Source organism: Spea bombifrons, chromosome 6 (genome assembly GCF_027358695.1).
Source record: "Spea bombifrons isolate aSpeBom1 chromosome 6, aSpeBom1.2.pri, whole genome shotgun sequence".
Classification (NCBI taxonomy): domain Eukaryota; kingdom Metazoa; phylum Chordata; class Amphibia; order Anura; family Pelobatidae; genus Spea; species Spea bombifrons.
The window spans coordinates 47,267,615-47,294,176 of NC_071092.1; the positions used below are offsets into that span (position 1 = coordinate 47,267,615).

Sequence of the window (26,562 nt, forward strand, 5' to 3'; positions counted from 1 at the left end):
GGTCCGGCTCACAAGCTTACAATCTAGAGTCAAAAACCTTTTCTGTAAAGTTGAAAGAGCAGCCAATCAGAATGGAGGAGACCAGGTGCATGCTGGGATACATCATCATGGCAGCTGCGGAGACGGTATATGTATAAGTGCAACCCATTTTTTGCAAGTATTTGACTCCTGGATGTTCCTGACCCAAAGAGCTTACTGCCAACCACCATTCCTATGGTGAACCCAACAGGGTGTCCCCTATCCCAGCAGCTATTCTCTCGATACTGGCCACTGCTCCTGAGAAAACTATTGATTTTTAATGAATGAGTTAATTAATTAAAAATTATTAGTTGCCTTAAAACAGATCATTTTTGGAAATGGTTTCCTGTTTATTGGAACAATTGAATTGTTATGCGTTACAAACGTGTGGCCCCGTGGGAGCGGCAATGAAGAGCTACGCAGACTTCCATAGATTTTACAGCATCCTCGGCCGCTTAGTGGAAATCTGTGGGTCCAGGATCCCAGCTGCCTGTGAAAGCAGGACCGGGGGGGGGCATAACCCGGGACAGCGGGAAAACCAGGACTGTCCCGCAGAATCCGGGACTGTTGGAAGGTGTGGTGGACCCTTAGAATTTATTATTAAATAATGACATCTGTAGAATGAGCTGCGGAATTAGGAAAGTAGGTTATACAATTTACATCTTTTTATAGAAATAAAATATATCTTTTCTACCTCCCCGACAGAAATCTGCAGGGAGTGAAAATCGTTCTTAAATGCGCCCGTCCCCCGCAGCATGTAATTAGGGTGAAGTTCCCATTGTGCAAACAGGCAATTGCTGAACGTCGCCTAAGAATTAACTGGTTGGCAGCTGCTTTGGCTAAAAATAACATTTTAAACAATATTTCTCCAGTGCTGTTCAGTCGTGTTTGGATTTTAATACCTATAGGGACAAAATGAGGGATGAGGATGATGAGAGTTATAGTAAACAGGGAAAGGGCAAAGAAGTAGCAGAGGCTTCTCATCAATATGAAAGATGAGTTTATTTACAAATGTATTACTATTTTAACTAAAATTGGATAATTGGAGAGCTTCTCCAGCATACATGACAAGTGTCCATTTTTAGTGCAGCCAGTCCTTCGTTGGCATCCGAATTCTTGTCTCTCTTTCCTCTGCTGAGGTCTCTTCCTTAAATGAAACGTTTCTATATCAGATGAGAAGAAGAGACCTCTGAGGTCCTGATTAGCAGTTTAAGGAAAAATGGCACTTTCAGGGGCAAATTGTGCAAACAATTGCTAAAATGGGGGTAGTTTTGTCTTTGCCATCAATATTTCTGAGCTGGTTACAGTATCACTTGTTAATCCGATTAACCCCTAATTGTTCTGCCTGCTCTCCGGCCCCAGCGTCCGGGGCCGTTCTGGAAAAAATATATTTTTAAAATCTCTAAAATTTCTGCCACTTTACAGACTCCAGTATTGGGGGCAGTTCTGGAGACCCCAACTCTAAAAGACATTCTGGAGAGAGAGTACAGAGGAGAGCAACTGACACGGGGAATGGTTTGCAGGATAAAAATTAACAGCGCTACGGAATATGATGGCGCTATTTAAAACAATAAATAAAAATATTAATAATAAGGAAAGACAAAGGAATCTCAATATATCCGGCATGGAGGAGAGAAGAGGGGGGGGGAGACATTTACATATATAAAGGAATTTAACAAAGTGCAGGAGGGAAGTTTATTTCAAAGGAGGAGAAAAGAACAAGAGACCGGAATCTAACACTAGAGGATCAGAGGCTTAGATTGAATGTAAGGAAGTTTTACTTTACTGAGAGAGTGGTGGATAAGTGGAGCAGCCTCCCAGCAGAAGTGGTAGAGGGTAATACAGTGAGGGTATTAAACATGCATGGGATAGACATGCGGCTCCTGAATCTAAGACGAGACCAACGACTGATTAAGGTTTCTGTGTTTCTGGAGGAGAATGGGCCAGAAATATTAACGTATCCAGTACTAAAAAGATGGCCCTGAATGAAAAGGAGGTGAAATATACCGGCAACAATAGCAGGCAAGGATGACGAGTGATAGAGAGAGCGATGGCGTGACTGTCCCACTGAGGCACCATCTGCTATCAAAAAAATCTATATTTATTTTGCTCTGAAACCCGTTAAAAAGTCGAGCGATCGTGCCGAGTCTGCAGAAAGCAGGTGTTTCTCTAATGAAGTTTTAGTCTTTCTCTGTTGCTAGGCAGCACCTAAACCGTCAGTCTCCGCTTCACCTCCACAATAAGGTATATCCCCGACACCCATTTTTTCTGCGCCTTGCGTGCGCAATAACATTGTCTTAATACATGAATGCGGATATAAGTCTGAAGCGTAAGGACGAGTGCCAATGCATTCATCCGCAAGGGACAAATGACATGAATGCGCATGACGACACATCATGCGTGAAGATTCCGTACAAAGCGCCTGCCTTTGTTCCTTTGGAGGTTATAGAGGAAGAAGGTGAAAATGAGAGATTCTGTGGTATTTGGGGCAATTTTATTATTATATTATTATTATTATATCTCCATCCTCTATGTAGGACATAGGCTTCCTTGGCTAATCTTTTCAGCACCTTCCTTAAGGGAGATTACTAGAGACCCAATGAACAGTTCACCTGATGGTTGAAAACACCATCTGGATACATCTTAGTCTTACTGAAAGGGTAGTAGATAAGTGGAAAAGCTTCGCAGCAGAGGTGGTAGAGGGTAATTAAACATGCATGGGAAAGACATGTGGCTCCTGAATCAGACCAACGACTGATTAAGGTTTGAGTCTTTACAGCAGGAGAAACGAACAGTCTAAACGGGCAACAAATAATGGGGGGACAAAATATTTATTTTTTAATTCTACAAAACCTTTCAGGAGCCAATTACTGTCTGACCTACCCCTGGTCTTTGTTATGACATCTATAGTCTTCAATTAACATTTTTTATTGCTAGAGGCCAGAGGTAGACATTAAAGAGTTAATCCCGTTTTGAGCACCCTATACCAAAGCCGTGTATTGGCGTGTACCGGCAGAGTACACACGGAGCTGATAACAATGTATCAAGTGAGCTCACCTGGAGCTGAGACGCAAACATCCTCGTGCCAGCGGGTGAATTCAGGAAGTTTACGGTTTTCATAGTAACTAGGATTAAGGGCGCACACGCGTGTTTATAATGCATGTTGGCAGACACATTAAGCACGTAGTTAACTGGGAATAGATCTCTCTTTGTCAGTTTCTGAAGAAGAGCCATATGGCCGGACTGTATAACTGTAAAGGACTGTCACCGTGCCATGTGTTTAGATAAGGTGACGTCAGATAGCGAGGCTCACGCAGCGTCGGGCTTAACCCTTTGTGGCCTGTGGCGGGAAGAGAAGGGTTTCGCAGTCTGGAGGAATTTTTGGAGGAATATTTTATTCATAGTGGTTAGTGATGTCATAGGAACACCATGCCGCGTAACATTGCAGGCCAGAAGTCTGTGAGGTCATTGGAATCCAGTGAATGGTTAATGGCTATAGTGATGTCATAATGTAACAACATAAATTCTGACAGCTGAAAGTTGATATTTTCCCCTTCGAAACAATAATAATAATAATAAATAATAATAATTATAATAAAAAATGCTTAAAAATATAAACAGTCAACATGGAAATATGTTTCTTAGAATATATATACCGGTATATGAAGAGTTTGAAACATGCTCTTATCTCCATAGCGATCAATGTCTCTGCTGAAAGGACCATTCCATCTGTTGCTATGGGGATAAGACCGGTGTTGATACGTTGAGCCAGAATCATAACCCCATAAAATTGCCTCCTGTTTGGGGCGTTAGTTCTCATTGGTAATACCGGTAACGGGGCATATTTAAATATCATTGTCTCCATAAAGCACCAGCTGGTTGGCATCCTCCATCTATCCGGAATCTTCTATTTTTATCTCCTCCGCCCCCCCCCAGTAACGGTTCTCATGATACCGTTAAGCGGGGGCTCCGGATTAGCTCATTTTAACGACCTGTCGCATTCCTCCTTCCCCTCGGCCGGGGCTACAAATGCAGTCCGAATCTGACATGTCGACATATTCACCGGCCAATTACGGCGATCTAATTAACGCTTTTCCTATACTATTCGGGGGGGGGGGGGTCGCTTAGCAACCTGCCTAATCCTATAGCAATCATATATGTGTCCCTTCTAGACATCTCGATATGCTAACAGTGTACTCGGTGGTACAGGGGGTCTCTTTTTTTAATCTACTTTTCCTATAAACTCCAAGGGTTTAAGGCACGTTCACGGAGGACCGCAGCGAGGTCACATAATGCATAATATGATGTCACGTGACCCTGCTGCTTTTCCGCCATCGCGAGTGGCCGGCTCTATGTCAGACTGAATATTTTAGATCATTTTTTTTGGACTGGAGCTGGTTTTGATGCTCTATTGGACAAGGCTCCCTGTCGCTCCATACCATTCACACACGCACACACATGCTAACACCAATACACTAATACACACACTACTGGGAAAGGGACAGGCGCATATGGGGGTTCCGCAGAATCCCCCCTTTGTATTTGCAACGGAGACTCACAGAAAGTTAAAGGGACCATTAAAGAGCATAGGATGGCTGGAGTGTCCCGTTAATCCATCGGTGCCGCATTCCACATCCCAATGCCATGGATATAATATGTCACATTTATTGGAATAGTGTCCGCAGGAATGCCACGGTAATTGTGCTTCCTCCGTACCGAGTCTCCTTCATAGTTTCCATAGATACCTTTATGAGACTGTCGGATTCTGACGAGCCGGACAACGCTAATGAAATTCCATTACTCGCCACTTAACTGCGGGGCTTTCTATAAACCTTGCAGCATTAGGATATAAATTCATGCATAAAACAATTGATTATGATTGTATATGATTATTAATTGTTCATGTCATGCTTTTATTCTTCTCAATCATTGCATCTTTTAACCCTTTTTTATTAGCTATATTTAGGTGACAACCTTGGCAACAGCTCCCACTTTAACTAGGATAACATATATATATATTATTTTTTTTATTATCATTATTTTTTAAGGACAAGTTAAGCTGTTCATAGATATTTAGTTTAAACCAAATCAAAAATTATTTTCCCCAAAAAATTTTGGGGTGATTTTAGAAAATATAGGTAGAAAATACACTTATCCCCTTTTGGAAGCTACGACTCTCATCACCCTCATCAGTCTCACCATTATTACCCAAAAACAGGTTTGGTGATGTGTGTAATATTTACTCATTCATTTTATATTATTGGCAACTTAATAGTTATAAAAAAAAATCATTCATTACTTTGGCTAATAAAATCCATTCTGTAGACAAAAGATTTTGACAAATGTTACTCCATTAAGAACAGCTCATTAAAGTTATAGATATACTTACAAGATGCCATCATTTTGACATGGGAACATTTTAAGTCTGCGCTCAATCTTAATTAACTGGGCAGCAGCAACAACATGATTTTTTACAATAGTTAATATATTATATTATATAATTTTTTAATGTGTATATATATATATATATATATATATATATATATATATATATATATATATATATATATATATATTATATATATATTATATTATATTAATATATATTTTATATATATTAATATATATTATATTAATATGTTATATATATTATATTAATATGTTATATATATTATATTTTATATATATTATTAATATATTATATATATCATAGAATATATATTATATATATCATAGAATATATATTTTAATATATGATAAATATATCATAGAATATATATATATTTACATATATATATATTTACATATATATTATATTAATATATTATATTTTATATATATTAATATATTATATTATATAATTTTTTAATGTATATATATATATATTAATATATTATATATATATTATATTTTATATATATTATTAATATATTATATATATCATAGAATATATATTTTAATATATGATAAATATATCATAGAATATATATATATATTTAATCTATATTATATATATTATATTATATATATTATAGAATATATATTATAGAATATATAATATTATATATAAACATGGAGATACAATTTTGTCTGCATGGCGGGTGGATGTTAAATCGATGATGTAATACATTAAATTTGAAGGTTGTTTCGGATGACGTCTACGTGTTAAACAGAAGTGATGGCTCTAAGCAGCAGAAGATCTATGCTTCAGGGCCTCGTGTATCCTTGATGGTCTTGAAGGACACACGCAGGAATCATATATTACAGAAAAAGGCCCTTTGTGCACTAAAAGAATTAATTCACAGCTTGGCTCTGAAAAACACCCAGCGTCGCCGATCATTGTTCCCCGAATCCTCGCCGACAGAAATAGGTGGTAATTTGACACTAAATTAATTATTTTGCTTTGTTGTAAAAATGAAAATATAATATTCTGTGTTTTGGAAAATGCCATTCTCATTATTACTGGGAAGCATGAATATTTAATGACACTAAAAATACCAAGAAACAGGAATTATTTTCATAACATAGTCAAATAACGAAATGTAGCAATTTCAAACATCAAATTTAACAATTTCAACACCTAATGTTACCATGTAGCGTTAGCCTTTCCTGGAACAATTTACCAGGTTTCTTTCTCTGAATTATTTCCACTTTTTTTTCATTAATGTGTTTTTCTAATATTTTCTTTTTAACAACAATACCTGCTAAACAATTTATTTTATATTAAACTTACCTTCTCCAAGCCTAATTATTTTATTTTTCATTTGCCTTTTTCCTTCTTTTTTTTGCTTCAGATTTTATGAAAAAGGGGCTTGTTTCTATGGAAACAGATGCTTTTTGCTTGCATGGCAGAAAATGTTTTTTCTTTAAGATTATTCTATAAGGCAGCCCCACCTGGGCGATGCACCAACAGCCAGCAACTATCTTTCAAAAAATACTATTGTGTTTATGTGAACGAAGGCGAATAATAACGTCATATAAAGCAACTCATCTAATGGAAACAGAATTTGCTGACAGATCAGCTCCATTCAGCTCGTTTCTCCCGCTGTAACGACTCAAACCTTAATCAGTCGTTGGTCTCGTCTTAGATTCAGGAGCCGTATGTCCACCCCATGCATGTTTAATACCCTCACTGTATTACCCTCTACCACTTCTGCTGGGTGGCTGTTCCACTAATCTGCCACCCCCTCTGTAAAGTAAAACTGCCTTTCCATCTAAGCCTCTGACCCCTTAGTTTTAGATGATCATACCTGGAAACGTTCTAAATAAACTGACCCGGAGACTCTTTAAATATTTACTTTTTCATAGCCCTTTGTGAAGATTCTATGTAGTGTTTCCCAAATGGCCCTACTACCGGCCCTCATGGAAACCTTGACTTGTCATTATTTAAAGATACACTAAACTGAGTCACCTGCATTAAAGCAGGGATATCAACCACAACATACTGGGAGCAAAAGCACCAACTGGGAGTTTTATATACGATGCCAGCGGGGGGGATAGGAAGGAGTCAGACTGTGTGACCTGCAGAATCTGCCCCTTCACCCTGAGATTGGGGCGAAAGCCCTGAGACTCAAGATCAAATCCTGAGAGTTCCCAGGTATGGACATGATTTGTATGAGGTGAGAAGCCCTAAAGCTATAAGTGCAAGGGCACCATGACCAGGGAAAGCGCCATCATATTCCGTAGCTCTGTACAATGTAGTATATAACATAACGATTTGATTTACAGAAACAACAGGGCTCGGCTCAAAGGAGCTTACGATCTAGAGGGAGTTAGGGTGTTTTACGCAAGAGGTAATGTCTTGTATTGTATTTATGAAACACTAGCAGATTCCGTAGCGCTGTTACAATAGACGGTGGACGGTGAAAATATTTAACACAATATTTAACATTCCAGTAACCGTAACTTGCGTCAGTTCTTTGGGAGTTCTTTCTGCGCATGCGCACAGGGGGTCTCATTATACCTCCCCTCGCAGAACTCTTGCAGAGACAGTGCTGGGAGTGACTGGGGGTGAATATGACGTCAGTGCGGGCAGCAGGAGATGAGTTTGGCCACAAGCCAAGGGACTGGGGGGAATGGAGAAATTGCCCCAAATACATGCAGAATCCCCCCATATACACCTGGAAAGGGGGCCACATCATATCTAGTATGCATTTGGTGTCTGGATTGTCTCTTAAATGCAGGGGGGGGGTAGTTAAAGCTCCACTAGTCATGAATTTTCTTCATTTATATAAAGAAAAACCTGCTTTTATTTTATTTTTAAAAAAAATGAATTATGTATTTAATTTATTACCCAAAATTCCTTTTAAAGTAGACGGTCAGAGACGATCCCCTCCGCCGGGTTTATTCATCCTGTAAGAGTCCTTTGGCGGAGGATGAGGTCATTTCATGTTATGGGGGGGGGATAAAATATGCAATTAACATGAGAATCAGGGTCGCAGGATTAGCTATTATTTATACAATACAGATTATTATTTATATACATTTTCAGGGTTAATCGCAGACACAATGTTGCACGAATGCCATTATATGTTGTTTGTTTTAGAATAGTAAAGCTCTGAACGCCCTCTGTGTCTCGCAGACCAAATGTCAGCCATATTTACCGAGTGCTTGACAAGAACATCGCATTGTTATCGAAACAAATATATTTGTATATAAACTCCGGCCGCAAAGATACGTCAGCGCTCCCTAAGTCTACATAAACAGATCTCTCCCTCCCCGCGTCACGTTGCCAACAATGGGGGGTTATGTTTGAGAACCTTGCAAATTTCTGCAACTAGTCTTATCACCGTGGCAACCAGTTGACATATCCCAGTTCATTGGTTGCTACGGCAATAAGATCACTTTTTTAACTAGAATATTTTTCCCAATGTAGTGGGAGAAGGAGAGCCTTCAGCAGGAAAATTGAATTGGTTGCCATGGTGATTACACAACTTTCATCAATTATATATGCATAACGTTTATACGGTATAATTGGTCAAGGTTGTGCAATCACCATAGCAACCAATTCAATTTTCATGCTGAAGGCTCTACTTCTTCCACTACTCTTTTATGCGAGACAAAATGCTGAACAAAAGACCAATATTTATTAAGGCTCAATTGGATATTGGACGAGGATAAATAATAAACATATTATGCTGATTATTCTGATATTATTTATTTTTACTTTTCTGAGAGGGTAGTAGGTAAGTGGGACAGTCTTCCGACAGAAGTGGTAAAGGGTAATACAGCGAGGGTATTAAACATGCATGGGATAGACATACGGCTCCTGAATCTAAGACGAGACCAACGACTGATTAAGGTTTGAGTCTTTACAGCAGGAGAAACGGGCGACTAGACGGGGGCCGAATGGGGCCGATCTGCCATCACATCTATCTGCAGGTATCTGTCTATTATCGATCCGTCTGATTGTCTGTCTTTGTAAGTTTATTTAGAAACATCCTGTATCAGTAAACAAAAAACAGTTACTTTGTAACAAGAATTCTAGTACAACGGAATGCTCCAACCAGCAGGGGTATTTCCGTTGGTTTCTATGGCGATAAGACCACTTTTAAAACTTTGCAGTGGAATATCTCCCTGTAAGTAACGCCCCAATGCGCATTCATTAGCATCACAATAAACACACAGAATAAGCATATTTCTCTCTGTATTAGTGAATAATAAATCCTCCCAATCCCTTTTTTAACAATACTAGCAATTTGTTTTTATTTCAACAAGCGAGATTTGATCCATGCATGCTTACACCTGAAGAAGGGACCTCCGAGGCCTTGAAACCTTGTTTGACTTCACATCTTGGTCTATTAGGTGCTAAAACTGCTCGTTTAGTTGAAAACATGAGCTCCCAGCGCCTCAGGTCCGTCGAGTCCCGTAAACGTCTCTGTTACCCAGAGAATGGTAAATCAGGTACATGAAAAAGTACATTTTTGGGGTGATTTAAAATCATTAATGTAAAATATAGTGAAAACTGCCCTTTTGAATACTTCCCCCGTCTACCTAAGAATGAAATTACTACGGCTTCCAGGGAAACTGCCGTTTATTTAGTCCCTGGACACAATATATTTGAAATGTACGTTTTTTTAGTAATATCACTAATTCTCGGGCACGTTTATTATGAAAATGTTTCTTTAGGGCTTTTTTTTTTCTTCTTTTAGATTTTTGCAGCAAAGTTACGTAATTTATTGTATTTCACGACGTTCGTTTGGAAACCTTTCATGAAGCTCAGCTTTACCTCTGCGTGGATCCATTTTCCCGAATCCGCTGGAAATTATACCGCTAGGCTTAAATTATCATTGGCCGTATTTAATGTTCTTTTCATGTCCGACATTTCAGAATTTTATTTCTCTGCGTTTGTTTAAAGAGTTTTGTTCTCAACAAGAAACACTTTTGATGATTGTCAGCATATTCATGCTACTTTTTTGCAATTTAGGGTTATTTTGTTCCATTCTTTTTCTTTTTTTCTTTTTTTCTTTTACTGATTATGTATTGCTGGCCTCCGGACCTCTGGAACACTCGCTGCTTAGAACAGGTTATTCACAGGGGTTGGAAAATGAACCGCCGAGTAACTATTTATTTGCTGGTTGGCTCAGAGGAGAAAAGTAACATTTCCTTCCCATGAATGTATTCGGATGCCTTGAGACGCTTCTAATGTTTTGTCGAAGGCAGAGTTTGGGGGGGGGTTGAAAGTCCTGCTCGCTAACAGAATCTAAAACTAGAGACTTTGAAGGAAAATAAGGAAGTTTTACTTAATTAAGGGAGTGGTAGATACGTGGAACAGCCTCCCAGTAGAAGTGGTAGAGGGTAATACAGTGAGGGTATTAAACATGCATGGGATAGACATACGGCTCCTGAATCTAAGACGAGACCAACGACTGAGACCAAACGGGCAGATGATGTCCCAGCCGCTGTGAGGCATCTATCCGTGGCTCATTACTAAGTATGTGGGCTGTGGTTACAACACGCATGATCTCCAACACGGATGAAGCAATGATTATGGAGGATCTTTCTCACCCTCGGTGAAGTCTTGTCCATAGGGCAGTATCTTCTGCCTGTTAACCCCCCCCCCCCCGGCAGACTAGCGTGAGTGGGGTAATAAGGTGTTCTTGGGGAATTTACTGACATTCTATTTCCACGCTCCGTTCCTCTTCAATTGTTGAACATTCCAAGAACGTTTTTCCACTGAATGTGAGATACGGAGACCGGTCAGGCAACCAGCGAAGGGTGCGGCTGGGTCTCCAAAAGTGGGAGGCTAACGTTTGAAGAGTTAACCCCTCTAAGGGTTAAACTCTGCGCTTTTGCAGTAGGATGTTTGCTTTTCGGGATGATGTTTGCCGGGCGCAGGGCTCAATTTCCATGTTAATTCCAACATTTCCTGAGCGTTCTCTGACCAGGATGATGTGACGTAAACCCCCCCCCCAAAAAAAACAATATTAAGCGAATAATTTGCGGTTTGAGGAGAAGCAGACGGATATATATTATATATCTGTCAGGGAGTGAATACAAACCCATAGAAAGCCGAGCCTGGAACGCAGGTGACAACGAACAACTTCATTTGATGGAAGCCCAAGATCAACAACTGGGGATCTCTGCTGGGAGGACGGACGGATAACGAGGATCCGAAAATAGTGATTTACATTTTCCGTAACGTCATTGGAAGCCGGACTCGGGAGTCGGATGTTTCTGGGTGGGGTGAGAAGGGATTTACGTTACGCTTTTTCTTGTCAAGAACATCAACCAGTCCGACGATGTAAACCAAACCGCCTACAGCAGGGGCAGATCGTGGCAAAAAAAAGGACCCATGGTCCCAAATTGTAGTCCAATAGCTGGAGATACAGACACAGGAGTATGGGGGGGGGCTCTGGAATCCCACCAGGTGCAAAGTTCCAATGTACTTTAAAAACTTTGGACGTTGGGGGTCTCCAAAACATATGATCCACCCTTTTAATGTCGAGCCTCAGTGCTTTAAATATATTTGGATGAACCCCCCCCCAGCAATAGTTTTTTTTGATCACAAGGGAACCCTTGATGACTTCAGGGGGTCCCCTCTATGGGGGGTCCTAGAAGATCCAATCCTCCATTGGTTTCCGCCAGGTTTCTGAAGGAGCTGAATGTCCCCCTCTAGGGATTACAGCCCCAGAAGTATTAGATTGGGGGCTTAGTTTCCCACTGTGGCCCCCGGTACTTAGAGCCCCTTTCGGGAGCGGGAAGCGCTCGCTACCTCCAGGGGAAAGACAAATAAAGTCCCCGACGTTCTGTATCGGATTTTTGGGCAAAAATCATTTCAATCTTTTCACAGCGATTTGGCCAATAACCGGCGGTATTTACAGCACAAAGCTGTCCTGTGTCGGATTAGAATTGTTTTTGGCATCCCCTGATCTCGCGCTGCGCGGCCCCCGCTGAGCAGTCAAAGAATCAGTAATCCCGTTTAGTGAATCTTTCGCAGGTCTCTGGGAATTCGGACAAAATACAGGCAGCCAAATCGCCTTCACTAAATCGCAAGCAAATTATCCGCCGACTGCCAATTCACCCCTCAGCGAATACATCCCGAAACCTCACACCGATCATAAAAAAAACATTTTCTGCCAAACGGTCGCACGGAGAGTCTGAGAGCCGGGGGGAGAACCTGACGCGGCCGAAAAATCAGGACTGCTGCTTCCGCCGTTTTCATGGATAACAGAAAAAACTTTTACAAGAAGGGAGAAAGACGAGGAAATTATTAACCCCAGTACTGTATAAATGAATAACCCCCAGCGCTGTATACAGTAATATAACCCCCAGCGCTGTATACAGTAATATAACCCCCAGCGCTGTATACAGTAATATAATCCCCAGCGCTGAATACAGTAATATAACATCCCCCAACGCTGTATACAGTAATATACCCCCCAGCGCTGTATACAGTAATATAACCCCCAGCGCTGTAAACAGTAATATAACCCCCCAGCGCTGTATACAGTAATATAACCCCCAGCGCTGTATACAGTAATATAACCCCCAGTGCTGTATACAGTAATATAACCCCCCCAGCGCTGTATACAGTAATATAACCCCCCAGCGCTGTATACGGTAATATAACCCCCCAGCGCTGTATACAGTAATATAACCCCCAGCGCTGTATACAGCAATATAACCCCCAGCACTGTATACAGTAATATACCCCCAGCACTGTATACAGTAATATAACCCCCAGCGCTGTATACAGTAATATAACCCCCAGCACTGTATACAGTAATATAACCCCCAGCGCTGTATACAGTAATATAACCCCCCCAGCACTGTATACAGTAATATAACCCCCAGTGCTGTATACAGTAATATAACCCCCCCAGCACTGTATACAGTAATATAACCCCCCCAGCGCTGTATACAGTTATATAACCCCCAGTGCTGTATACAGTAATATAACCCCCAGCGCTGTATACAGTAATATAACCCCCCAGCGCTGTATACAGTAATATAACCCCCCAGTGCTGTATACAGTAATATAACCCCCCCAGCACTGTATACAGTAATATAACCCCCCAGCGCTGTATACAATAATATAACCCCCCAGCGCTGTAGGGAAAAGAAAAGATGTCGGTGCGCTAAGCTAGTCTCAGGCTCAAATAATACAAATGTATAATATGAGGCCTACCAAACAGGTGTGAGCATGCTGCAAATACAGTGTGTTGGCTGTACAATGTATACAAAAAACAAAATACTGTCTGCGCTTCTCACCCTAATAAAGTTGGCAACAAATATATAAACATAATATAAATGAGAGGTTTTGGTTATATGAATTGGCCAAAGCATAATTAAGCTCACCCGCCACGTCAAGGCGCACTCTCAATAGGGTGAGAACCGACTCTCACCTCCTACATAGTGGGCACACAAAGCAGTTTATACTGCTACCAAAACCCCCAGCGCTGTATACAGTAATATAACCCCCCAGCGCTGTATACAGTAATATAACCCCCCAGCGCCGTATACAGTAATATAACCCCCAGCGCTGTATACAGTAATATAACCCCCAGCACTGTATACAGTAATATAACCCCCTCAGCACTGTATACAGTAATATAACCCCCCAGCGCTGTATACAGTAATATAACCCCCAGCGCTGTATACAGTAATATAACCCCCCAGCACTGTATACAGTAATATAACCCCCAGCACTGTATACAGTAATATAACCCCCCAGCACTGTATACAGTAATATAACCCCCCAGCACTGTATACAGTAATCTAACCCCCCAGCGCTGTATACAGTAATATAACCCCCAGCGCTGTATACAGTAATATAACCCCCCAGCGCTGTATACAGTAATGTCTGGTTTTATCTCATTTTGTTCCAATAAACGCCCTTTATCTGCAGACCTGGAGCCGCCGTTGCTGTCAGTCATGTGATATTTTGGGTGACTTTCGCAGCTCAAACACCACACTGAGCTGATGCTTTATGGCGATGCTAATGAAGTCCGTTCCTCCATAGACTTTCATTAGTCAGAGAGTCTGCCTGGGTGATCAAGACCATTCTATTGTTCCCCACAGGCAGTATGATAAGGAGTCGGGGGGGGGTTAGTAGATCAGGGGTCAGATAACAGAGCGAGAATCATACAAATGGTTAATATCCAACTGCCTGAAAACATTATATTATGGGGGCAAAACTTCCTAGTTTTTTTAAAAGGTAAACAGCAGAATATTGTATTTTTCATATTCAGCCCTCTTCACTTCTTCATCATCCTTCTTGACGCTTGTCCCTAATTTTTGCCCCATGACTTCACAATAATAAAAATGATATTGATATTATGCTCAATGTTTTGAAGTGGAGAGGTGAGCGTTCCCTCAGGCCCCGGACCATGTATACCTACGAGCATCCGTATCCCAGTGTTCTACCAACTAACGTTTCTTGAAAGCGGCCGTTCCCATTGGCTGTAGCGCACGCGCATTCTAGCGACCGGTCGCGCGGCGGCTCCGCGATACGATGTATCAGCGAGAGACGTGATTAGGATTCCGTGTCTTTTCCGCTTTCGGAGATTATATTTCACTAAATGACTATTTATCTAAACGTAAACAGAAACATCTTAAGACGCCGTATCTTCGGTGTCACCGCGATGGAAAGCAGTTATTATGTCACATTGTTACAGAAAGCGCACAGAAAACGCAAACAAATCGGAATTCCTTTGTGTGAAATTGAAGAAATAATCTTTTTTTGTATGGTTAACCCTATATGTGCCATGGGGATGCCCAGCGCTGATGGTAACTGCGTATTATTACGGTAGTTTTTTTTTTTACATTTTTATTAATTATGTTTTTAATCGACGTGAGCTTTGGGTGACACGAATACTTCAATACTTCAATGCTGTAGGTCTCATAATTAACTTAATTTCCCTTTTTTGATGATTGTAAGCTCTTTGGTAAAGAGGTCCCATTCCTAGAAACATAGAATTTGCTGGAAGATTGGCCCCATTCGGCCCCCCGTCTAGTCTCCCGTTTCTCCTGCTGTAAAGACTCAAACCTTAATCAGTCGTTGGTCTCGTCTTAGATTCAGGAGCCGTATGTCTATCCCATGCATGTTTAATCCCCTCTCACTGTATTACCCTCTACCACCTCTGCTAGGAGGCGGTTCCATTTATCTACCACCCTCTCTGTAAATGACGTCCTGGAGTCTGGAGTCGAGAGAGAAAATGGGGTTAGAATAGAGAAATACCGTCCTGTCCCAAGCCTTCATTGACTACAAAAGGCCCATCAATTCCAAAGATGCAGAGAAAACCATGCAATGCCTGCGCATCAGGGGCTTTGCTCATTCACTTAATTGGGTGGTCCACAGAGCACCCCAGCTTTGCGCACCTTGTTCCGGGAATTGCTTGCTTTGCCACCAGACGTGTCGCCCCCTCTCTGATACCCCAAAAACCGTCAACGATAACAAAACAGGACAATGCTTTGGATGAAATCGGCGGCGTTGTCCCTTTCAAACCATGATAAATGGCAACTCAAGAGGGCAGCCAAGTGTGACGCCTAGAAGGTCACGATTAACACCGGTGGTCCCTAGGTGGTCCCGTCTCATAGTACCGGCTACAACCACATATCACCGAAACACGACGGAATGCGCAGTCCTTTTAGTTTAGAACAAATCAGCGCTCCCCGTTCTTCGCCCACATTTTCTCTCCCATTGCCGCCGGGGGGGGGGATAAACCGCTAAGTTGTCAAAAGACCCTTCAATTAGCCGCTGGAACCCCCGCGAGGAGAGAGGCCTCGGTGTCTCCTTCTCGCAATTATACTCGGGAGGCAGAACAATCGTTTCTTCGTTTCTCTTTTACGGACTTTGCACGGAAAGAGTTAAGCCGGTTTATCCAGAAGCACTTAATACGTAAGGCGTTTTGGAAACGGCTAATCACATTTCGACAGATACTTTTCTGTTTCTCCTTTTTTTTTTTTTTTTCTCGCCCGTTGCACTCAAGCTATGACGATAACCACAGAACGATGGCATTCGGCCCCGGCGCGCTATAGGTTTGCCGTTCAGGAAATTTGATCTCGTGCGTTAGGTGTTCCTCAACTTTTATTCAACAGGTTAAACAATGTAGAACTCGTCAAACAGGAGCCGCCGCAGCGACCTGACGCGAAGCGGAGAAATGGAACCTTAGCTCGATTCATCTCGGGGATGTGGACTTTGGCAAATGACCTCGAAATGCGTCAATTCTTTACTTTTAAGGCTTGTACCTGGAAAAAGAGACAAAGGCGCTAAACTCTAAATTCTCTTTGAAGTTCTTCTCAGTAATCGTCGGGGGGGGCGGATTGCGTCGGACGGATCACGCTCGGATAGAGAAAACGCTCCGTTAAGGTAGACGTAGGCGAGGCGAGGAATTCCAATTGGCGTCCGCGTACCGGGCGAGGAAGGATTCGATGGACTCTTTCAATGGTAAATGTTTCAAGCTAAAAGAATCCAAGCGCAGGTTAGGCAGAAGCTGGGAGGCGGATCAGCTCCCCATGGAGGTTGAGGTTTGACCCAGCGGAACGAGTGAAACGCGCCGCCGCCGCAGCCATGTTGAGCGTTAAAGAGTATCCGGGCCGCCGGCACTCGTGGATATGGTAGGTGATTTGTTCATTTTGCTAAACTGAAGTGTATTTGAGAAATTCTATAGAAACGCGATTATTAGACTTTAATCAGCGAAATAAATGTGAAATAAAGTGAGATTATTTAATGCAAAATGAAGGATTTCCTGTGCGTCAGGAAACGGGGTTTCCATCTTTTCGCAGAGTGACGTTCCAGCCTCGTTTACAGGTCTCCCCCAGTAACCTGGATCACTTTTTTTTTTAATTTAAGTTTTTTTTTATATAGAAATGTAGTTTTCTGTGTGAGACCAAGAACCCCCTTTGGATTCTCAAACAAGGAACAGAATCAGATTATTACAAATTATAATTCCGGATCTACTGGAAAAAAATATATTTAAAAAAAAAATATATATATATATAATTATGTCTATAGGTAACTTTAAATTCCCCCCATTATTTTTGTTGGGGGTGTGGTAACAATTAATTGTATTATTATTATTATTTATTATATATTAATATGTAACCCCCTTAATATATTGGCTCAATCACCCAATTCCTCAAAGCTACTTAAAAATATGATATATAAGTGTACATTGCAAATGATTATTTTTATATGGTAATTAAAATGAAATCTACACTTCAATATATTTTAATTGTTGTTATTAGTATTATTATTGTTATTATTACATTATTATTATTAGTATTATTATTATTGATATTAGTATTATTATTAGTATTGTTATTATTACATTATTATTATTAGTATTATTATTATTGATATTATTAATATTATTGTTATTATTACATTATTATTAGTATTATTATTATTATTGATATTATTATTATTATTGTTATTATTACATTATTATTATTAGTATTATTATTATTATTGATATTATTATTATTATTATTATTATTACATTATTATTGGTATTATTATTATTGATATTATTATTATTATTATTGTTATTATCACATTATTATTAGTATTATTACATGGTAGAATGTAGTATGACATCACAGTATCTTTCTATAATTTATAGATGACTGTTCGGTTTGCCCAGTCTGGGGCATCAGGAATTGGGTTGAAATGTTGCCCTGTAGAGGGAGTTGGTCTGGAAATAGTTAATAGGGTATTTTGGGGCTGGGGCTTTTTAAAGTCTGCACTGGGCCAGAATGTTCATTTTTTACCCATTTCTTTATCAATTAGGCCCAGCTTGTGTTGTATTTCTACAAATGATGTCATTGCCCTTATCATATTCTCAGTGTCCCAGGCTGTCCTTAAAACGATTCAATCCCCCGGCCCCGCGCGGACGGACCGTAAACGAGATTAGGGGGAGAGTGCGTCCTCGCTGCGGGCAGGGCTTATCTCACTAAACAGGTTTTTAGGCCAAAAAAAAACACAACAACTTGGCTTTCAGAGTGTTGATTTTTGTTAAACAAAGAAACAGGTTTTCTGCAGCCGTCCGCTGTTCCCACAACCGACCAAAAAAGCGCCTTGCTGGCTGTGAGTGATGGGAGTTTCAGCTCAGAACTGCTGGAATAGCCGTTTGACTGATGATGATGATGGAAAGTTCTGTCTATAGTTTGTTAATTGAGGGTGATGGGAGTTGTTTCAGACAGTAGCCTAAGGAGCCAAGGCTGCCCAAAGGGACCTACAGAATAATATTTATTATTATCCTATTCACAAACATTCTGACCCCGGCTTAACTCCTTTAATTCCTTTCTTGAAGCCTCTTGGAGACCCCCATACATTGGGGGTTAGTGAATACCCTACCCAAGCAGGTTGTCAGAAACTCATTGCCCCAAAAAATGACGTTTTCATTTAGAAACAAGGGTGTAACGTAGGTATCTACACAGGGGACCCCCAGGGGCCCTTGAGGCTTTAGGGGCACAGGGTGATCTCCTCGCAGGGAACCCCAGGATTTCCCTCATTCCGCTGTAAAAAAATAAAAATAAAATGTAAATATATAAAAAAAATTCTAATTCCTGAAACAGCTCAGCTTCCCGGGAAAGAGATTGATTTCAGCCTCTGAAGGCTTTTCAATAAGGGTTAAATTTCATAACTGCACGCGTAACCCTTTGCTAGCCACACATAGATCAATACAATATTTAAAAAAGAAATGTTGACCGGATCTGAATCCTAATCCTAGCAAATCGCTGGGAAACTAAATTCCCCGACCACTCATTTAATAATTCGAGATATTTCACTTCTCCACAGTCAAGACCTTGTTCATTTTTTGAAAACATGAAATTCAGCGCATATCCCAGATTCGATCTCCTCCGAATAAATATTCGCTATCAAGGGAGTTAATGTGACAGTAAAAACATCATTGTATTAAATGTATCAAAACTTTACGAAAGTAATTGGGATCTTCCACCATGTTTTACTCCTCGTAACAGATAAAAAATACGTTTTCAAAAATATTGCTGTTTTTTTTACCCCAGTTGTAGTTTTTGCCCCATAATATAAAGTTTTCAGGCAGCTGCATATCAGCCGTTTGTATGATTCTCGCTCTGTTATCTGATCCCCGATCTACTAACCCCCCCCCGACTCCTTATCATACTGCCTGTGGGGAACAATAGAACAACTCAGTCTAAATCACTCTGTCGGACTCACTGACCAATGAAAGTCTATTAAGGAACGGACTTCATTAGCATTTCCGTAAAGCGTCAGCTCAGTGTGGTGTTTGAGCCGCGAAAGTCACCCAAAATATCACATGACTGACAGCAACGGCGGTACTGTATACAGCGCTGGGGTTATATTACTGTATACAGCGATGGGGGTTATATTACTGTATACAGCACTGGGGGGGTTATATTACTGTATACAGCGCTGGGGGGTTATTACTGTATACAGCGCTGGGGGGTTATTATTGTATACAGCGCTGGGGGGGTTATATTACTGTATACAGCACTGGGGGGTTATTACTGTATACAGCGCAGGGGGGTTATTACTGTATACAGCGCAGGGGGGGGTATTACTGTATACAGCGCTGGGGGGGTTATATTACTGTATACAGCACTGGGGGGTTATTACTGTATACAGCGCTGAGGTTTTTCTCAAGTAGAACAAATATTTTCTTTTCCTTTGGTTCTTTCCCTTTAAGCACTGCTGAGGCTCCTGCGGTTTTAAAAATGTTTAAAAACATGTTTTTTTGTGCGATTTGTTCATATATACTCGCTTACACCGTAGACCCGCTAATTATCTCCACTGTTATATTCAGCATCATTATCGACTCGTTGAAATGAAGGCATTATAAAAATCAGGAGCCCTTTGCGAGTGACCTTTTTAAATCGATTTTTCGTGGGAAAATGCGTTTATAGGCTTGGAAAATGCTCTTTACCCTTTTAGCGCCGGAAATCATTCAAAAGGAACAATTCCTATATTTGATTTTTTTATTCTTTTCAGTGAATTGTATCAGGATTCTCACATTCAATTGGCCGTCAAATCCAATTAGGGACGAATAATACGCCGATACAATAACCATTCAGGGATTCGAATCTCCTATCCATTCAAATCATATCCATGTTCCTTAACCCTTTAAGGTCACTTTGCTTTTGACCTCAGATGATTAATCACACAATTACTCAGCAGCATGCAGAAAAATAATGTTTTGCACTATTTAAGGGGTTCTTATATATGTATATTTATATTTTTTATATATTAAATATCTCATGATCTTGCAATCTCATTATTATTTTTTTTATATATATATATATATATATATATATATATATATATATATATATATATATATATACCGTGTATATATATACAGTATATATAATATCTAATATATATTTAATATATATATATATATATATAAAATATTAAATTGCAGCCAATGAGGGTACATGATGATGGAGGATATTTTCTTGGGGTATTTTTTAACCTTTTTGTCTCTCAGTAGAATTTGCACATTTCTTGCAAAGAGGTGGAATCCAGCTATTCAAGAATTTCCCCCAAAAAAACCATTGCAGGATATATTTATTTAATAGATTTATTTCGATTTTCTTACAGATTTATGTTTTCTGTATCGCTCCATTCTTTATCGCAAAGATACATTGGATTCACTTTTTTGGTAATTGTAATTCCAGTAAGTGAAGAAATGATTAATGTTTGGAGCATGAGATACGTTAATTCTGGGGTTTGGCATTAAAAAAACCATAAGTGTCCAGAAAAAAAAACCTTTATAAAAAAAGTTGTTATTGTAAAGAAGACAATTATGATATTTATTGTCCATTATTACATCATTTTATGCATTAGTGAGTCCTAATATGAAAGAATACAGCTCATTAGCATAAAGGACACATTCTGTCAGAATATAAACATTTACAGTTTTGTGAAATATTATAATAATAATAATAATAATAATAATAATAATAATAGTATTTTAACAATATAATTCCAAAAGAGGAGAAATGTTAGAACGAGAGGCCATAACCTAAAACTAGAGGGTCAGAGGCTGAGATGGAATATAAGCAAGTTTTTCTTTACTGCGAGGGTGGTAGATAAGTGGAAGCGCCTCCCAGCAGAGGAGGAAGAGGCTGCATCAATCTTGTTTATTGTTCTCGTGCACATTGTTGCACGCTGTCGGGTTTGCAGATATTCTGTATGATTTGGCCCGGCTGTGGCCACGTAGAAGAGCAGCTCGAGAACTTGTTTCTTGTTTGTCTTGTGGGTTGATGCATCACCTTAATACAATCCTGAATGTCAGCCTGTCGGGGAGATGTTAATCAATCCGCGCTTTGTGTGTTAGGTTATCATCGGCCCGTGTTTACAAAATACGGACGTCATGTGAATCCTCCTCTATATGGAAGAGATTATCCTCCGAAACCTGTGATCCGACACGTCACGTGATCTAAATCCTATACGGTGCTGCGGGTTCTTAATCCACATTGTGCAGGAGGTGTGGATCGCGCGTAATACAATGTTACACATATATACGGTATTTCTGCAACTATTACAATACTTACGGGAGTCAGTAAGGCTACATCTGAAACAAAGTGAGCTATTGGATGACCACTCCCAGCACGCAAAGCCAGGACAAAGTGTATCGTACTGAGCGGTGAATTTCATATTACCTGGAGCGTCACAAATTCAACAGAGAGGGGGGATGGGACAGAAACATTTAAATACATAAAGGGATTTAACAAACAGGAGGGAAGATTATCTCAAAGGAGAAGAAACGTTACAAAAAGAGACCGGAATCTAAAACTAGAGGGTCAGAGACTGAGATGGAATGGAAGAAAGTTTTACTTTACTGAGAGGGTGGTAGATAAGTGGAACAGCCTCCCAGCAGAAGTGGTAGAGGGTAATGCAGTGAGGGGATTAAACATGCATGGGATAGACATACGGCTCCTGAATCTAAGACGAGACCAACGACTGATTAAGGTTTGAGTCTTTACAGCAGGAGAAACGGGCAGACTAGACAGGGGGCCGGATAGGGCCGATCTGCTGTTATATGTGTTTCTATGATGTTTACAGTAGAATTTATGGGTGTTTACATCATATTTTATGGATTTCAGCCGTATTACTGGAGTTTCATGTAGTTTTTAGAATTGTTTTGCTCATCAGAAAGGGCCTGCCGAGGTCTGGAAAGCGTATATTTCATTATTCCACTCGTATCAAAAAACTTCTCAGGGCTAATTACCCCCGACATCAATGAAATATCCTTAAAGGTGTAAACGCACGATATGTAGAGTTTTTTGGTGATTAACCTGTCGGCAGCCTCAGCATATAACGGGTCATGTGACTTAACCCCTCGATATCTGCATTCCCAATCTGTGCTTTATTCGGCAATAAACCGGGAAATTAACCCCACGGATTAAATGTTTCCGTATTATTTCAATGTATTATTTGGGGCAAAAGAGGTCATTATTTACAGACCCCTAAAAAACATTGTCTACAAATGTAAGGAAATGAATCATTTGCCCCGATCCCTGCTAGAATCTGGAGTTAGAAATGAGTTGCATTGGATTGCGCATGCAGATCTGCGGATGGAGCTCTAATTTTGGTGGCATTCGAGTGTTCGAGGCGCTGCGGGTTCTGTGCCAGCAGAGGATGATTGATGGTCTCTGTCTCCGATGTCACCCGGGGAGACGCTCTATCCGATGTATCTCGGGGACGGGGCTGCTGTCTCGGTTTGGAGCTCCATTGACGTCATCGTGAGGTTTTAAATCAGGCCACCGTGTCTTCTATCCAGAAAAACGAGCCAAGAAAGAGACAGATTCACAGCCTGGGCTTTCAGAGGGAGCCGGAGCGCTGCAGCTTCCTCCTCCCCGCATAAGCAGTTTACTAAATGAGAGCTTCTTTTTGGGGGGGGGGGGGTATCCCTTTAAACGTATTAAATACCGCTGAGCTTTGAGACGCCGGGGGCGATGGGGTTATTTTGGAAATACTGTACCGAGAAGCGATTATTAAATTGTCACCGAGACATCCGAGGGTTTATTCTGTTTTAAATTTGAAGATATTCTGCGGGGATTTGGACTAATTAAAGTTTTTTTTGGGGGGGGGTGAAGGTGTTGCAGATATGACAGCTAAAGCCTTACACTGTTATTATTTTATTTTACCTCTTCCAGTTAGAACGGAGCAGCAGGGTAACAGAAGTGATCACAATGGGGGCGATTGGGATAAAATCCAGGTTATCTGGCAGCCCCTATGAACCTCCATCTACTGGGATATCCAAGCACCATGTCCCACAGTGCCATCTCTGCCCCCAAACAGCTTGTGAGTGCCACCCTTACCCACAGCGAGAGGCTTTAAAAATGTGGACAAGTGGGAAAAGTGGTCCCCGGGGTTGCCTGGACCCCCTAGAATGGCAGTGATCATGATTGTTAAGCCCGTGCCATCCCATGCATGTTTAAATTCCCTCACTGTATTAGCCTCTACCACTTCCGCTGGGAGGCTGTTCCACTTATCTACCACCCTCTCAGCCAAGGGATATTCTGTGGCCATCCTGAGAACTTGATAAAGTTTTTTTTATTCTTTAAAATCACAGATTTAAAGCCTCATAAGTTGCAAATAGTGGTGATTCCTACACGTATCGCAACGGATACAATTTAAATGAAACATCACCCCGGGTATTAGCGATAGAGGAGTCCGGGATGCCTGCGAGAAACAAAGTAGTTTCATTTCCTGCATCTGCTACTTTCTATAAAAAATAATATTTCAATCAGAACAGCATTTGTTTCCTTTATGCTCCCTTTTTTCTTCTTTACAGTGCGATCAAAATGAAATACCCCGTCTATTTATTACCTGTGACAACATTACGCCGGCTAATTTAAGTCTGCAAGGGAAAAAAACCGTGCCTGCCCCCGGCGACCTTATTTTTCATGCATTATTTGTACTTATCTGAAGGCTGCACAAAAGGGCTTTTTCCAGGAAAAAAAAACCTTTTAAAAAATTAATTATGTCTGACTTATTAAGAAGGTCCTGTTTGCTTTTCTATGAATAGTCAACTCAGTTGTTTGACGAGAAAATGAAGCAGATGTACGCTGTGGGTTATGTTTAAGTGGAGAGATATCATAGTGTCCTTTTTTTCCTCCCCACTATGTGATTGCTATAAGGGCTCCTATGTTGTCAGCTATCAGGGGGTAATATACCTGGAAACCCTGTGGAGTTGCCCCTAAGGTGATTTGTATGAAGGTCGATTACTACTCCTCCTTCAATCTATAAGAAGAGGCGTGGCATTTAGCTCCTCCCACTCCCTACCCAATCCTGGGATTCCTGGATAGCTATGCCCCGCCCATATGGCTATCCCTGTAGGCCCATTTTACAGGACGGGATGGCATGCCTGGGAACTTTTTGGCTCCGCCTACCTGAAGCCGCCACGGCCAGGACTACCCGCTGACGGTGGGCGGTGCCCCTGACATCCCTAGGCATCCCTGCTGATGTCGCAGGCCACACCCCATTTAAGTGGAAAATGGGGTGTGTCATGACCCTGCTCCTGGAGAGTTCCCAGGTATGCGGGACAGGGATTAGTCTGAGTAAAGCCACGCCCCCAAGTCACACCTCTAGCCACACCCCCTAAAACAAAAAGTGCCCTTCTTCAGCCATTTAAAATACTTGGAAATGTTAATTCTTCCTCCCGGAAAAACGTTCCTTTCAGCCTAAAAATATACCCAATCAAAAGATAAAAAGAAATGTAATTACGGCAATTATAAGTTACCGATCCTTAAATCCTTAAATTTCTACATGTATGATTCATGTGTAAATTACACGTCGCATGAAGATTAACCTTTCCGATATGTAAATGTTCATGTTTTGGCGCCAGTTGCTGGTGACTCACCGGAAGACGCGGCAAACGACAGCGGCAAACAGATGCTAATAACGGCGTTAATTCATCGGAAAAAAGACACTGAGAATAAAATCCCCCCCCGGCTCAGACGCGAGGGGGAAATCTATTCCTCATTTAGTTTTATTAAAAGGCTGCTTCAAGGAATAGAAAATCTCATCTGTCACCCCGCACGCCGCAGGATCCCGCAGACAAACGCCGCGATATCATCAACCGGCACGGAAACTCTGCATTCCTCCGAGTATTAATAAAAAAAATATTTAAAGGGAAAATAATTCAAAATATCATTGAAAATATTGAAATAGATATAAGAATGTTTCTACTTGAGCATAAATCCCCAGTGCTATATACAGTAATACCCCCAGCGCTGTATACAGTAATACCCCCAGCGCTGTATACAGTAATACCCCCAGCACTGTATACAGTAATATAACCCCCAGCGCTGTATACAGTAATATAACCCCCAGCGCTGTATACAGTAATATAACCCCCAGCGCTGTATACAGTAATATAACATCCCCCAGCGCTGTATACAGTAATATAACCCCCAGCGCTGTATACAGTAATATAACCCCCCAGCGCTGTATACAGTAATATAACCCCCCCAGCACTGTATACAGTAATAACCCCCAGCGCTGTATACAGTAATATAACCCCCAGCGCTGTATACAGTAATATAACCCCCAGCGCTGTATACAGTAATATAACCCCCCCAGCACTGTATACAGTAATATAACCCCCAGCGCTGTATACAGTAATATAACCCCCAGCACTGTATACAGTAACATAACCCCCAGCGCTGTATACAGTAATATAACCCCCAGCGCTGTATACAGTAATAACCCCCAGCGCTGTATACAGTAATATAACCCCCCAGCGCTGTATACAGTAATATAACCCCCAGCGCTATATACAGTAATATAACCCCCCAGCGCTGTATACAGTAATATAACCCCCAGCGCTGTATACAGTAATATTACCCCCAGCACTGTATACAGTAATATAACCCCCAGCGCTGTATACAGTAATATAACCCCCCAGCGCTGTATACAGTAATATAACCCCCAGCACTGTATACAGTAATATAACCCCCCAGCGCTGTATACAGTAATAACCCCCAGCGCTGTATACAGTAATATAACCCCCCCAGCGCTGTATACAGTAATATAACCCCCAGCACTGTATACAGTAATATAACCCCCCAGCGCTGTATACAGTA

General features: G+C 40.8%; 1 protein-coding gene across 3 annotated transcripts in view; it reads left to right on the forward strand.

Moving 5' to 3' along the window:
* Window positions 1-26,562, forward strand: part of PDE4B (phosphodiesterase 4B) — a 131,527-nt gene that overhangs the window by 44,249 nt on the left and 60,716 nt on the right. The window contains exon 1 of one of the 3 annotated variants that reach the window (XM_053470021.1): window positions 16,890-17,079. The exons of the other annotated variants lie outside the window; for them this stretch is intronic. Within the exon in view, the coding sequence (XP_053325996.1) occupies window positions 17,033-17,079 (47 nt within the window). The 5' untranslated portion in view covers window positions 16,890-17,032. Of the gene's footprint in view, window positions 1-16,889; window positions 17,080-26,562 lie in introns of those variants that run through there. 3 annotated transcript variants of the gene reach the window in all.